The sequence below is a fragment of the Miniopterus schreibersii genome (assembly GCF_964146895.1).
Source record: "Miniopterus schreibersii genome assembly, chromosome: 1".
Lineage (NCBI taxonomy): Eukaryota > Metazoa > Chordata > Mammalia > Chiroptera > Miniopteridae > Miniopterus > Miniopterus schreibersii.
The window spans coordinates 52,256,100-52,272,150 of NC_138101.1; the positions used below are offsets into that span (position 1 = coordinate 52,256,100).

Consider the following 16,051-nt stretch of genomic DNA (forward strand, 5'->3'; position numbering starts at 1 on the left):
GGGCTTAGTGGTTGAGCATCAACCTAGGAACCAGGAGGTCACGGTTTGATTCTCAGTCAGGGCACATGCACCAGTTACAGGCTCCATCCCCAGGACGGGGTGTGCAAGATGCAGCGGATCAATGACTCTCGTTATTAATGTTTCTATCGCTCTCTCCTCCCTCTCTCTCTCTGAAACCAATAAAATTATATTTTTTAAAAATGAGAAAAAAAAGATGATTACAGCTTGTCTAAATCAATAAAAATTCTGAATTAGGCAGTCCAAAAGAACTTAAATTTTTTTTCCTGTACGTAAAATTTAATTGTGTCTTATTTGTTCTACTGACTGTTTCAGAAAGGGAATAGAAAGGGGATAAATAAGTGGAAGGGTGGGTAGAAGATAACCATAATCCTAAAATAGGTTGTATCAGAATCTAATGATTTCACATGAGTATTTCACAACATAATTACAAGAATTTCTCAGGTTACCTGAGCTATAGAGGTCTGGGGATTACCCAGTAAGTTTTTGAAGGAACGCTTGGAAATCCATTTGACCTGATGACAGAAGGAGGTAGCATAGGCGATCTGCTTGAAGGCTGAGCTCTTCCTTTTCTCAACTCCTGAGAATTGATCTAACTCAGCTTTCATTTCTCTGTAGAAGGTGGAGTTGACATAAAACTCAGCTAATGTTTCTATGAGTGGCTTCTCTCTCTTGGAAGGCTCTTCAGTCTCCTTGGCTTTGGAATAAAAGTGGACAGAGGGAAACATTAACAAAATCGCGGATTTGGCCCATTTTTCTGGAACCCCTTTCTTAGATTCTTCCCTAACACCTAAATTCTAAAGCTTGAGTACAAAAATTATTACATCTGTCATCGCTTTACACATCAGAAAAATATAGTTAATTGTCCTGACTACCTCTATGCACTTATGGATACAGAAAACCCATTGACCTTTCCCAAACTATAATATTTGTATCCTGATTCTTTCTAAATAAACTTACCATAGGACCCCAGATGGGTGGCTCGGTTGGTTGGAGTGTCGTCCCGTACAACAAAAAGGTTAAGGGTTCAATTCCCAGTCAGGGCACATACCTAGGTTACGGGTTCGATCCCTGGCAGGAAACAAGCAATTGATGTTTCTCTACCTCCCCCGGTTCTCCATTCTTTCAAAATCAATAAACATATCCTCAGGTAAAGATTAAAAATAAAGTAAACCTACCATAAGAAGTTAAAATTCTTTTCTTTTTTAATTTATTTATCATCATTATTTTTTAATCCTCACTAGAGGATTTTTTAAATTGATTTTAGAGAGATAAGAGCCTGGCCAGTATGGCTCAGTTAGTTGGAGTGTCCATTCCTGTATACTGAAAGGTGGCGGGTTCAATTCCCGGTCAGGGCACATACCTAGGCTTCTGGTTCCATCCCTAGTCAGAGTGCATATGAAAACCAACTGATGTTTCTCTCTCACATTGATGTCTCTCTCCCTCTCCTTCTCCTTTCCTCTCTCTCTAAAATTAATAAGCATGGCCTCAGGTAAGGATTAAATTAAAAAAATAAAATATAAAAAGAGGAAGGGAGAGAGGGAGAGAGAGAGAGAGACATCAGTATGAGAGAGAAACATTGATTGGTGCCTCCCATATGCACCCTGACAGGAGTTTGAACCCACAACCTACATATGTGCCATGACTGGGAATCCAACCTGCCACCTTTCAGTGTACCGTACCTGATGCTCCAACCAACAGAGCCACAGCAGCCAGGGCATAAGTTGTAATTCCTAATAGAAAACCCTCGTCCTTGCTTTCTACTATGTACAAATGCATACATTGCTGTTTCTTATTTCAAAACACTATATAAACCATGAGCATAATTTTTATTATTTTATTTATTTTTAATATTATTATTATTATTTTGTTAATCTTCAAGAGGAACACGAGGATATTTTTTTCTATTGATTTTTAGAGAGAGTGGAAGGGATGGAAGAAGGGAGGAAGGGAGGGGGGGGGAGAGAGAGAGAGAGAGAGAGAGAGAAACATCAATGTGAGAAAGACACATTGACTGGTTGCCTCCTGCATGCACCCCGACTGGGGCTGAGAATTGACCTGCAACCCAGGTACATTCCCTTGACTGGAAATTGAATCTGAGACTCTCTGGTGCTCAGGCCAATGCTCTAACCACTGAATACACCGGCAAGGGCACCATGAGCATATTTTTTAAGAGAAATTCCTTTTAGAACTGTCACTATTGTATAAATGATCATTTATAAATTAAATAAAAATAAAGCACTTATGGAGAACAAAATCTGTGCTGACTGGTGCTATAGACTGAATGCTATGTCCCCTCAAAATTCATATGCTGAAACCCAATCCCCAATGTGATGGTATATGAAGGTAGGGACTTCGGGGAGTGATTAGATTGTGAAGGTGGAGCCCTTGTGAGTGAGGTTAGTGCCCTTATAAAAGACGCCCCAGGAGCCCCCTCCCCACTTCCACCATGTGTGGGCCCAACAAGGAGATGGTGGTCTACCAGGAAGCGGGGCCTCAACAGATACAACTGGTATTAGTTAAATAAATTCACAAAGCTACATTTTAATCAGCTGCCACACTGCTAAACTTCAGGCAATTCAATTAGGGGATAATCTGTGACTCTGGACAGATGCACATACCTTCATCACCTTCCTCCTCTCTGTTTAATACCACAGCAGAGGAGTCTCCATTAATGACATCCAGGAAGAAGTCTGCGGGGTTGTTATAGGGCTCACAGTGGTGACCTACAGAAGACAACACAGGTACACAAACACGATGGTCTTAGGAAATAAAGACTCACTTTCTGGGGATGCGGGAGGTGAAGCTGGGAGAGACAGAATCTAATGGCTTTCCCCTCTCTTTCTCTCTTCTCTCATTAGTTTTCTCTTTCTTTTTATGTATTTAGTCATACAATATGCCAACAATTCTATCTCCTGGCAAAAATCATACTCCAAACCAACCTTGAAAGCCCAGAAAGCCTTGCCCAACATAATTCATGATACCTGAAACAAATACCAGTATGTCCTGTGCTTACCAGTATGTATTAAAAAACATAGATATCGGTACAAGAAAATTAGAAGTTGGAAAAGAAAAAAAAGAAAAAAGCTCTAGGTAGAACTAATGCTCCTCAAAGCAAGGTAACCAGCAAAGCCAGCCCGGGGTGTGTCCTATTCTCTGGGTTCACCTACGGACTGCCAGAATGCCAGCACCCACTTTAGCAACAGGCTGCTTCTCCACCTAGTAAATTCAGGTCCAGATTATCATCTCTTATGCTGCTACAATCCCAGCATAGAGAACAAATCACCAGAGCAGCTTTCTCAAGAAAAGGTGACCAATATAACACACCTGAATGCTTTACCTTCCCTCACTTCTTGTGCCTGATTATCTAAACTCAATTTGGCCTGTAGTCTTCTCTTAGATTCATCTCCTCTAGACTCCTCAGACACATGTATGTTAAATGATAGAGTCTGAACAGAAACAAATTTTCAAAGATAGCTAGAAAATATTTAAAACTATATTTGGGGTCATGGAGCATCATCTATAATAATATCTCTATATCTCTAAAATAAAGAAGACTGCATGAGCAATTCAAAAATTAGGACTTTTCATCTGAAATACAACCAGGCAGCCCAGAGCTGTCAGAAATGTTGGCCCATTGAAGTCAGACTCAGGAGTAGCCATTCTATTGACTGGTAAGTCACTCATATCCACACAAGGATGAAATCTTCAATCAAATGTTACTACAAAATGAATCAGCATCTCCATGAAACCTCATCAAGGCAAACCCATGCAATGGAAAAATGACATAGCCTGATCTGTTATATGGTCAAGAAGACAAATGATCTCAAAAATAAAGATAAATATAAAATTAAAGAAATAAAAATAAAAAACAAACAAAAAATTCAGTTAAAAAAAGAAGACAAACTATTTGGGGGAATGAGGAGGTGTGGAGGTGAAGGGCAGTATTAGGCCTTTCAAAAAATGTTCAGTTAGACTAATAACTGATTATAAGGCCAATATATTTATTGAACTATTAGGAAAAGGGCACTAGAGTTGGGAGCAGAACAGTAGAGGCCCAGTAGAAAGAGTCCAACGCATACACAGAGTATGCATGCACGCTCAAACAGGGCAAGAAAGTGATCTAAACAACAAGCCAGTGCTGCAAAATGAGGACAAATTCTAGCACCAGACTGGAGTGGTGGAACCCATGTTATCTCTACTCGAAGATCAAGCAGTATCCCGTCTGCCCTCTTCCAGGATTCTATGAACGAAGGATCTCACTGCATGAAAAGGCAACCATACCAGCTGATGCAAAGTACCCCAAGGCCTCCTGAGCAGGACCATGGAACATTAGTCTTCCTGAGGCCAATAAGGTGAGGCTATCGAACAACTTGAAGATGGAAAAACGAGGTTGATGAATGGAGAAGATGATGGTTCGTCCCTGTTTAGACATACTAAGATAAAAGTGAGAAAACAATGAGTCATTAAACATCTGAATTTTGTACTTCTTCGCAAAAAACTTTATTCCTGCCTTTAGCACATTCCTAGTTCACCTTGATTTTCTCTTACTAACTTTTCATGCCATACTATCTCTCAGAGAGTTAGGGGACCTAGATTCAATGCTCTTATGAATAAAGTTTTTTAAAGAGTGAGTGGTCCAGAATCAACTACAACATTAATTAAAAACTCAGAATCCTGGACAGCCTTCTCAGACCTATAGGATCTAAGGAATCCATATTTTTAGCAAGGACCCAAGTAACTTGTAAGTACACTCAAGTTTGAGAACTAATTATGGACTAAATATTAAAATAATGGTTGTATTCTCATTCTCATTGACCACTGAAGCCATCAAGTCTTTAAGAATTGGTATTCATTCTTCTGTCCTATAATACTATTAACATTACTGAATACTTACCATATCTTTGTTAAATACTGTATAAATACCAATATCTGAATTTTCACAATATTGTTACAAGGCAGTCATAAGGCAATACTGACAGTACCAACAGTATTATAACCTTCATTTTATACATAAAGTCTAGAGGGTTAAGCAACTGGCCCATGATGTCACAGTTAGGAAGGGGCAGGGCTGGGATTTGTTGGCCCATTGCCAAAACATTGCTAAACTATATTTACACAGAATTTACTACACTTATGGGTCAAAGAAACAAGGCTAAAATCACTGTTCCGAAACTGTTATTAAATATATTTTATGAGAAGAATCACTTTAACTGAAGCATTTCCTAAGCACCTACTATTTGCTAGCTGAGTGTACAGGTTTGTTTGACTCAAGGAGGATCAGGCCAGTAAATCAATCATTTCAATACAATGTGGAATAAAAAGAGCTGAGAGTTCCTTGTAAGCAAAATAGGAGGCTAGAAGCCAGTCTGATGATGATATAAGATCGTGTCAAGGGGGCCAACAGGAATAAGCCACAAAGAAAAAGCGTCATCAAGGTGAAGGAAACATGGAGAACAAAGTTTCTGATGACAAGGTCTGTTCAGGAAACTGCAAGTAGTTCAGTGTCACTGCAGAGCTGAGTTGAGAGGTGAAGAGATGGGAAGCTAACAAAAGAGACTGTCAAAATATAAGCCCATGATGAATCCCTATATTCAGAAGTTGGAACTTTAGTCAGTAGGCAATAAGGAGCCAGTAAAGGACTGGAAGATGGGAAGTGGGCTGTTGTGAGGGTCTTGCTGCTCTAAGTGTGGTCTGAGCACCGATGGCATCAGGATCAGTGCCTCCCATTAGAAGTGGAGAATCTTGGGCTCCACCTCAGAGCTGCAGAATAAGAATCTGCATTTTAACAAGACCCCAGGTGATCAGTGTGCACAGTGGAGCTTGAGAAGACTGGGTTAGAGCTCCAGCATGAGGAAAGATGCTTGTGTGCTCACTAGTCCAAAACATAGTAAAGATATTTACAGTAGTCTTTGTCGATTCATCATCCCTCTAATAAACATTGTGAACATAGTTACAGATGATAAAAAATACCATGGGTATATTCTCTAGCTAAGCTTGAACCCCAGTCCCATTACTTGGCATCTTCACTTACATGTGCAATTGACATTTGAAACTCAGGATGTCTAAAATCTCAGACATCTTCCCATCTTCATGTTTCTTCTCATCCTCACATAGAGACTTGCTTACAGGAACATGGGCATCAGAGGAAGGAAGGTAAGAATAGGGAGGGAATGCCATACAAAGGTGGTGAGTCAGGCGTCTTTTTAAAAATGAGGCCTGGGAGAGGGAAGGTTCTGGGGGATGGTGAGCACAGGAAATGGCCAGAGTGATTGGTAACACTGAACAATTAAGTGAATTGGCTGCACAAGTAAATAGATATACTGAGATAATGGGAGACAGGTTTCTCACTGTCTGAAAAGTTCCAAACATGGGAAGAATGAAGACAAAAAAACAAACTCAGGTGTTAGTTTAGAATTGAAAATATTATTATAAACTCATGAAAAACTTCTTTACATAGAATGTGAACTAATATATGAGGAAAGAATGACAAAAATAGAAAATCACCACTTGGCAACCATCACACTACATGACACAGGCAGGAAGTTAGGTGGAGATTTGATGAGGAACAGAGTATTGGCATAATATCTGATTAGCTCCCCTGACAAAATACTAATCAATTACAGAGGGAAAACTAGTTATTTCACAGCAGAGATAAACATGACCAGGTGATCACGGCTAACATCACCTATGGGGGCTGGGGAAGTCATAACCATGCAGCCCCTGATGTTACACAACAGGTACACAGCATCACTTCTGTTGTATCCCTGGGAAGAATTCATGGCCTGATCTAGTCATGAGAAAACTTACGAGATGAACCCAGGTTCAGGGCCACCCGTGAAATGTACTCTCAAAGACCAGTGAGAACATGAGAGGCAAGGAAAGGTTGAAGAACTGCTCAGACTTAGAAAAGTGTATTTCTGGAAAGATTCCTGAGACAGGAAGGAAGAAGATGCTTCAGGGCCAGCTGCTGTAGTCTAGAGGCTATGGACTGGATGGCAGCAATGGTATCAATGTGACTGCCTGGCTGGGAGGTGTGCGCAGTAAGGTGATGATACAAAAGGAGTGTCCTTAATTTTTGGAGTTACTCTCCCAAGTGTTTAGAGGTGATAGGGAATAACGTCCAAAAGAAACACTGGCGTAGGTGTAGAGGAGGAAGAGGGAGCGGAAGAGCAAAAGCAGTTAAATGCCAAGAGTTGGGGAATATAGGTAAGGGGACATGGGATTTTTTTTTTTTTTTATGCTATTTTTTTAAGTTGATTTCAAATAGAGAAGAAGGGAGAGGGAGAGAGAGAAACATCAGTGATGGGAGCGAGTCACTGATCGGCTGTCTCCTGCACACCCCCTACTGGGGATCCAGCCCACAACCTGGGAAAGTGCCCTGACCGGGAATCTAACCATGACACCCTGGTTCATAGGTCGAAGACGCTCAACCACTGAGTCAGTCAGGCAAGCAGTGCAACATGGGATTTCTTTATAATATCTTGTACCTCTTCTTTAAGACTGAAACTTTAAAAAAATTAATGAAATAAAGGTGCCAAAGAACTTAACTTTTGAAATTTCTCCTATTAACATGATCCTCCCACAGTCTTTCTTGATAAAAGGAAATGCTGTTCCTCTTACTCCATTCTTCCATTTTTCAGACCCCACATTTTAGAAGTCATACTCCCAATACTCCCTCCTCATACCCAGTTCATGAGCTAATCATATTGCTTCTATCTTCAAAGTAAATACAGAATCCACCTACTTCCCATCACCTCACACTCACTGTCCTAGTCAAAACCACAATCATATTTCAACTGAGCTCCTACAAACAGCCTCCTGACGGCTTTCTTTGCACTCACCCTTGCCCAATTGATGGTTTGGCTATTTTTTTTCCCCAGCGATGTTGAAACTAAGCATAAAAAAAGAAAGATTGGCCCTGGCTTGAGGCTCAGTGGGTTGAAGCACTGTCCTATACACCAAAATCTTGCGGGAGTGTGAAATGACACTGCTGGAATGTGAGTCTTTGAACCTTTACCAAATCAGCTTGTGTTCATTAGATTTGTCACACAGTTTTAATTTGAACATGAATAATCACTTTAAAAACTTTCAGGACAGTTTTATGTTTAAGTGTTCTGAACTATAGCATAAGTAAGACTGCTTTGCAACAGGTTTATTTATTTTTCCTTTCATGCAATTTTTTTACACATCTTTTGGTGGGTAAATGTCACCATTCCCATTGATAAACCAATGGCTGTTATTTTTAAAGGGCAAATTTCTCATTGCTTGTATTTGGGTCTGGAAAGGAGGTGACTTCTCAAATAGCCACTGTTGGGTTTTAAAAGCTGAAGTTCTAAAAGCATGTGTGGAGGAAGGGGAGGGGAAATGGCGGTGCTGTGAGAAGCAGCAGCGCCCCCGCTCCCAGCCACGGACTCGATTTCCTCCTAAAATCTTATTTAGCCAGCTTGGAAAAACCAGAGAAACATACCTGAGTGGACGGAGTGCGAGTGGGGAGCACTGAAGGAACATCAGAGAGTCCGGTAAGAGAGGGGGCGTAGGAAGGGGGATCCCCCCTGAAGCCTGTGCTGGGCTGAGCCCCGAGGCTTGGAGGCTGCAAAGCTCCCTCCCCTCGGGAGTGCGGGCGGCACCCGAAAGCGGGGACCCCACACCCGGAGCGACAAGAGGGGAAGGAGCACCCCACGTGGAGGGCAGAGGGCCCCAGGGGGGTGGGGTGCCTGTGCGGAGGGGTCAGAGCCTTCCTAGGAAACAAAGCCTCTAATGGCAGATGGTGCCTTCCTAGGAAACAAAGCTTCTAGTGGAGGCCACGACCAGCGTCTAAAGCTCAGGGCGCTGACCATAGGAAGGGATGTCCCAAAGCCTGTGGCACCTGAGTAGTAAGGGACCAGAGGTCGGGGCTGAGCAGCTGCACACGGGGACCCTCTGCCTCCCTGTGGGGCACTGTGTTGAGCCCCAGAAAGCACTGAATCTGCCTGGCATGGGGGAGGGGAGGAGCCCTCCCACCCTGAGCTCCTGGTGCCGGGAGGCTGGGATCGGTGACCAGCCCTGAGGGGCCCCGTGGTGGCGCTTGAAGCTGCCCCAGCTTTGCTGAGACCAGCGGTGTGGGGAGCTGCGTGGAACTGACTTTGGGTCCCCTCCTGCTGGGTGCCTTCGTGCGTGGGTGACAGGACTTTCTTTGCAGGGCAGACTTTCTGCCTGTGTGTTGCTTTGCTCATTTGTGAGTCTGATCCCTCAACTGGCTCCCACCTTCCCAGCGTGCACTGCACGGACAGACCAGCCGAGGCTGGGCCTGGGGTCTGCACAGTAGATGGTCTGAGGGGCGGGTCTGGTGCGACCAGCCAACCAGAGCTGAGCAGGAAGGGGCGGAGCCTGCCAGCCTCTCCCGCAGCCGGGAGCACCGCTCCCAACAGGAAAGGGGCGGGCCCAGCTCACTGAAGACCCAGACACCCCCCAGGGCACAGTCCTGAGGGGGAAGGGAGAGCAGCTCACAGGAGGACATCACAAGAATAAGACTCTCAGGGACTGTTGTTTGGGAGCTGGAGGAAACGCTGAAAACCCTGCTGGGGGCTGGGCAGGCAAAGGGCCCACGAGAATGTGATTTTAATAGAACGCACTGAGCCCAGGCTGCTGAAACGGCCCCTACAGAAAAGGCAACAGGCTGAAATCAATCTGAAGCTGCAGCAGGACAGAGCCTGGGGAACTAGAATCAGAGGACAGGGTAGGGACTGAGGAGCTGGCTGTGGAGCAGAGACTAACTCTGGCAGAGTGAGCGCCTGACAGCAACACCTCTAAGGGGAGTGATACCCTGGGCTACACTAGCCACCCTGCACCCTAAAGACTCTACAGAAAACTCTGGAGGAAGACCAGGCAACTACAAAGTTGCAAAATAGCTGCCAAGAGGAGGTGGTCTTTTCAGAGAGCCTCAGATCAACCATCTACCGAAGGACACCAGAGCCAAACCTAGACGGCTCCTCACATTGGGTGATACACAAGTACCGCCCAGGAGAACTGAAACCAGCACACAAAACACAGAGCCTCAGGCAACATAAGCTGCCCCAGAAGAGACTCACCTGATTGACATTTTGTTTTGTTTTGTTTTTTTAGTTTTTTGTTTGATTTTTCTCTTTTTCCCTTAGGAAGAAGAGAAAGGAGATAAATAATTTGTTTTTTCTTCTTTTTAAATTTTATAATTTAAAAAAAAAAGTTATATATTTTTTAACTAACTTTTTTTCCTTTTTTTTTAATAAAATAATTTTGTTTTGCTTAGCTTGTTTTTTGTTTTGTCTCTCTGTTTTATTTTTTTTTATTTGCTTTGTTTTGTTTTATCCTTGCTTCTACTATCAAGACTTTCTTGATATCCCTGCTTAATGGCTGGGACTTTATCATTAAAACCAATAAGTTTACTGTTTTCCTCTACAGTTTCCCCCAAATCTCTTATCAGACTCCCTCTCTGACCAGGCTTTATCTTCTCCTTTCGATTCATTGGCATAATTTATTTTTTACTTTTTTTTTCTTTTTTCTTCTTCTTTTCTTTCATTCTTTTGTTATCCTCCATTCTGTCTTCCTGTCTTTTTGTTCAATTGTTAGTTTCTCTTATTCTCTTTATTGTATTTTTATTTTATCATTTTCAACTATTATCCTATTCCTATTCTCTCCCTTAATTTTTTGCTGGTCCTTCTTTCAGAATCTTTTCTCTGCCTCTATTATCTTCCAGTAGCTTCTCTATTTTTTACATTTTAGTTTATTATTATTTTCTAAATTTTCATCACTATTAACAGTATACCTCTCTCTCCAAGCTTTACTTTTCTTTCTCTCTTTTTTTTAAAAGCTTTTTTTGTGTGTGTGTGTGTTCTCCCTTCACTCTCCCAGTTCTATTTTCACTTGGGTTGTCTTCATTGTGACTGTCAAGATATTTTGTAAGATACCCCTCGTTTCCTGGAAGTTTAGCTGTGTATTGTCCTGCCTTGCCAGCACCCGAACAACAGCTTACACGACCAGGTTGAGGCTGAGACACACAGTTAGCCAACCTGAGAGGAGAGTCCTCCCAAGGACTGGTCAACAACAATCTAGACCCAACCATAACAGGAGAACCAAAGAACCCACAAAAGGGACATCCACAAAAGGGACATGCCTGGAGCAGAGAGCTCAGAAGTATAAGGAAAAGACACCTCTGGGCTGCACTGGACTCACAAGACAAAATCCCACCCCACAAGATATATAGATACAAACACTAAGACCTACCAATATGGGGAGACAAAGAAACAACCCCCAAATTAAAGAAAAGGAAACATTGCCAGAAAAAGTCTTTGATGAGATGGAGTTAAGCAAGCTATCAGAAACAGAGCTCAGAGTATTGATTATGAAGATGTTCAAGGAACTTAATGAGAAAAACAAGGCACTTGAGGGTAAGATCAAAGACCTTAGTGAAAACATGAAAAAAGAGATACATACCATAAATACAACTCAGACAGAGATAAAGAATGCTGTATCTGATATCAAGAATACACTGGAAGGAATTAAAAGCAGGCTCAATGAAGCAGAGGATAGAATAAGTGACTTAGAAGGCAAGGTAGAAAAAATCACTCAATCAGAGCAGCAAAAAGAAAAAACATTTAAAAAGCATGAGGACAGTCTAAGGGAGCTTTGGGACAACATGAAGTGAAACAACATTCGCATTATAGGAATGCCAGAAGGGGAGGAAAGAGAGCAAGGGATAGAGAACTTGGTGGAAGAAATAATGACTGAAAACTTCCCTATGCTGGTGAAGGAGAAAGCCGCACAAGTTCAGGAAGCAAAGAGGATTCCAAACAAGAGGGACCCAAAGAGACCCACTCCAAGACACATCACAATGAAAATGGCAAATGTCAAGGACAAAGAGAAAATATTAAGGGCTACAAGAGAGAGACAAGCAGTGACCTACAAGGGAAGCCCCATAAGGCTAACAGCTGATTTCTCAACAGAAACTCTTCAGGCCAGAAGGAAATGGCATGAAGTTCTCAAAGTAATGAAAAGAACATGCAACCAAGATTGCTTTATCCAACAAGGTTATCATTTAAAATTGAAGGTGAAATAAAGAGCTTCCCAGACAAAAAAAAAAAAGCTAAAGGAGTTCAGCACCATCAAACCAGCATTGCAAGAAATGCTAAAAGGACTGCTGTAGCCCCGCCGGGCATGGCTCAGCGGTTGAGCGTCAACCTAGGATCCAGGCGATCGGGGTTTGATTCCCGGTCAGGGCACATGCCCGGGTTGTGGGCTTGATCAATGATGTTTCTGTCTCTCTCTCTCCTCTCCTTTCCTCTCTTGGAAATCAATAAAGATATATTAAAAAAAAAAAAAAAGATAAAAGGACTGCTGTAAGAGAAAGAAAGAATAGTGAGAGAAAGGTACAGCAACATAAAGGGGAAAAATGGCAGTAAATAAGTTTATATCAATAGTAACCTTAAATGTAAATGAAATAAATTGTCCAATCAAGAGACATAGAGTAGCTGAATGGATAAGAAAACAGGACCAAAATATATGCTATCTACAAGAGACCCACCTGAGAGCAAAAGACTCACACAGGCTAAAAGTGAAGGGATGGAATAAAATATTCCATGCAAATGGAAAGGAAAAGAAAGCTGGAATAGCAATACTTATTTCTGGCAAAACAGACTTCAAAATAAAGACCATAACAAGAGACAAAGATGGTCACTACATAATATTAAAGGGATCAATCCAACAGGAGGAAATAACTCTTATAAACATTTATGCAACCAATATAGGAGCACATAAATATATTAAAATTTTCTTGGTGGACTTTAAGGGGGGGAGATTGACAGCAACACAATCACAGTGGACTTTCACACCCCACTGTCAGCATTGGACAGATCATCAAGACAAAAAATCAACAGGGAAACACAGACCTTAAATAACTCACTAGATCTAATGGATTCAATTGACATTTACAGAACATTTCATCCCAAAAGAGCAGAATACACATTCTTCTCAAGTGCACATGGAACATTATCAAAAATAGATCACGTTAGTGCACAAGGCAAGTCTCTACAAATGCAAGAAGATTGAAACCATATCAAGCATCTTCTCGGATCACAATGCCATGAAACTAGAAATCAACCACTATAAAAAAACTCAAAAATATTCAAACACAGGGAGGCTAAATAGCATGTTTTTAAACAATGAAAGGGTTATCAATGAGATCAAGAAAGAAATCAAACACTTCATGGAAAGAAATGGAAAAAACAGACAACAACCCAAAATATATGGGACACAGCAAAAGCAGTCCTGAGAGGAAAATTCATAGCATTACAGGCCTATCTCAAGAAACAAGAAAAAGATCTAATGAACCATTTAACACAACAACTAAAAGAACTAGAACGAGAACAGCAAAAAAAGCCCTGAGGAAGTAGAAGGAAGGAAATAAAGATCAGAGCAGAAATTAATGACATAGAGACTAAAAAAAAATACCAAAAAATCAATGAAACCAAGGCATGGTTCTTTGAAAAGATAAATAAGATTGATGCACCTTTAGCCAGACTCACCAAGAAACAGAGAGGACCAAAAGAAATTAAATCAGAAATGAAAGAGGAGATATAACAACTGACCCAACAGAAATACAAAGGATTGTAAGAAAATACTATGAGCAACTATATGCCAAAAAATTGGACAACATGGGGGAAATGGACAAATTCCTAGAAGCATACAATCTTCCAAAGCTGAATTAAGAAGAGGCAGAAAATCTGAATAGGCTGATAACAACTAATGAAACTGAAGCAGTAATCAAAAAACTCCCAGCAAACAAAAGTCCTGGGCCAGATGAATTTACAGGCGAGTTTTACCAAATATTCAAAGAAGAATGAACACCTATTCTATTCAAACTATTCCAGAAAATTCAAGAGGAGGGAAAACTCCCAAACTCTTTTATGAGGCCAGCATAACCCTAATCCCAAAACCAGATAAAGACCCTACAAAGAAAGAAAATTACAGGCCAACATCCCTGATGAACATAGATGCTAAAATCCTCAACAAAATACTAGTAAACTGGATCCAGCAATACATTAAAAACATCATACACCATGACCAAGTGGGATTTATTCTGGGCATGCAAGGCTGGTACAACATCTGCAAATCAATAAATGTGATACATCACATAAACAAAATGAAGGACAAAAATCATATGATCATATCAATAGAAACAGAAAAAGCATTTGACAAAATCCACCACCCAAATTCTGATAAAAACTCTCAGCAAAGTGGGAACAGAGGCATCATACCTCAACATAATAAAGGCCATATATGACCGACCTACAGCCAACATCATACTCAATGGGCAAAAACTGAAACCATTTCCATTAAAAACAGGAACAAGACAGGGATGTCCACTTTCATGACTCTTACTCAGCATAATACTGGAAGTCATAGCGACAGCCATCAGACAGGAAGAAAACATCAAAGGTATCCAAATTGGAAAGGAGGAAGTAAAACTGTCATTATTTGCAGATGACATGATACTGTACATAATAAACCCTAAAGACTCCATCAAAGTACTACTACATTTGATAAACGAATTTGGCAAGGTAGCTGGATACAAAAGCAACATCCAGGAATCAATGGCATTCTTATACACCAACAATGAACTTTCAGAGAGAGAAACTAAAAAAGCAATACCATTTACCATTGCAACTAAAAAAATAAGATACCTAGGAATAAACTTAACCAAGGATGTGAAAGACCTGTACTCAGAAAACTACGTGACACTGAAAAAAGAAATAGAGGAAGATTTAAACAAGTGGAAGAATATACCATGCTCGTGGATTGGAACAATTAATATTATTAAAATATCCATACTACCCAAAGAAATTTATAAATTCAATGCAATTCCTATTAAAATACCAACAGCATATTTCACAGACCTAGAACAAACATTTCAAAAATTTATATGGAACCAAAAATGACCCCATATAACTGCAGCCACCTTGAGAAAAAAGAACAGAGTGGGAGGGATCACATTACCAGACTTCAAACTGTACTACAAAGCTATTGTAATCAAAACGGCCTGGTATTGGTACAACAACAGGCAAATAGATCAACAGAACAGAACAGAGACCCCAGAAATAGACCCACGCCATTATGGTCAGTTAATATTTGACAAAGGAGGCAGGAGCATACAATGGAGAAAGACAGTCTCTTCAATAAGTGGTGCTGGGAAAACTGGACAGATACATGCAAAAAAATGAAACTAGACCACCAACTTTCACCATACACAAAAATAAACTCATAATTGATAAAAGACTTAAATGTAAGTCATAAAACCATAAAAATCCTGGAAGAAAACATAGGCAGTAAAGTCACAGACATCCCATGTAGTGGAATTTTCACTGATACATCTCCTAGGGCAAGAGAAACAAAAGAAAAAATAAACATATGGGACTACATCAAACTAAAAAGCTTCTGCACAGCAAAAGAAAACAGCCTCAAAATACAAAGGAACCCCACGGTCTGGGAAAACATATTTGCCAAGGATGTATCTGCTAAGGGGCTAATTTCCAAAGTGTATAAAGAACTCACACTACTCAGCAAGAGGAAGACAAACAACCCAATTAAAAAATGGGCAAAGGATCTGAATAGACACTTCTCCAAAGAGGACATACAGATGGCCAAGAGACGTATGAGAAAATGCTCAACATCGCTAATCATCAGAGAGATACAAATTAAAACCACAATGAGGTATCACTTCACACGTGTCAGAATGGCTCCATCAACAAATCAACAAATGACACATGCTGGTGAGGATGTGGGGAAAGGGGAAACCTAGTGCACTGCTGGTGGGAATGCAGATTGGTGCAGGCACTATGGAAGGCAGTATGGAAGGTCCTCAAAAAATTAAAAATGATACTGCCTTTTGATCCAGTGATTTCACTCCTAGGAATGTATCCTAAGAATCCTGAAACATTAATCAGAAAGAATATATGCGCCCCTATGTTCATAGCAGCACAGTTTACAATAGCTGAGATCTGGAAACAGCCCAGGTACCCAT

General features: G+C 40.9%; 1 protein-coding gene across 2 annotated transcripts in view; it reads right to left on the reverse strand.

The window, feature by feature from the left end:
* Positions 1-16,051, reverse strand: part of LOC308555292 (broad substrate specificity ATP-binding cassette transporter ABCG2-like) — a gene marked incomplete at its 5' end in the record, with an annotated part of 75,216 nt that overhangs the window by 19,231 nt on the left and 39,934 nt on the right. For both annotated transcript variants that reach the window (XM_081133353.1, XM_081133352.1), the window contains 3 exons: positions 468-715; positions 2,640-2,744; positions 4,303-4,454. In XM_081133353.1, coding sequence (XP_080989479.1) covers positions 468-715; positions 2,640-2,744; positions 4,303-4,454 — 505 coding nt within the window. The remainder of the gene's footprint in view (positions 1-467; positions 716-2,639; positions 2,745-4,302; positions 4,455-16,051) is intronic.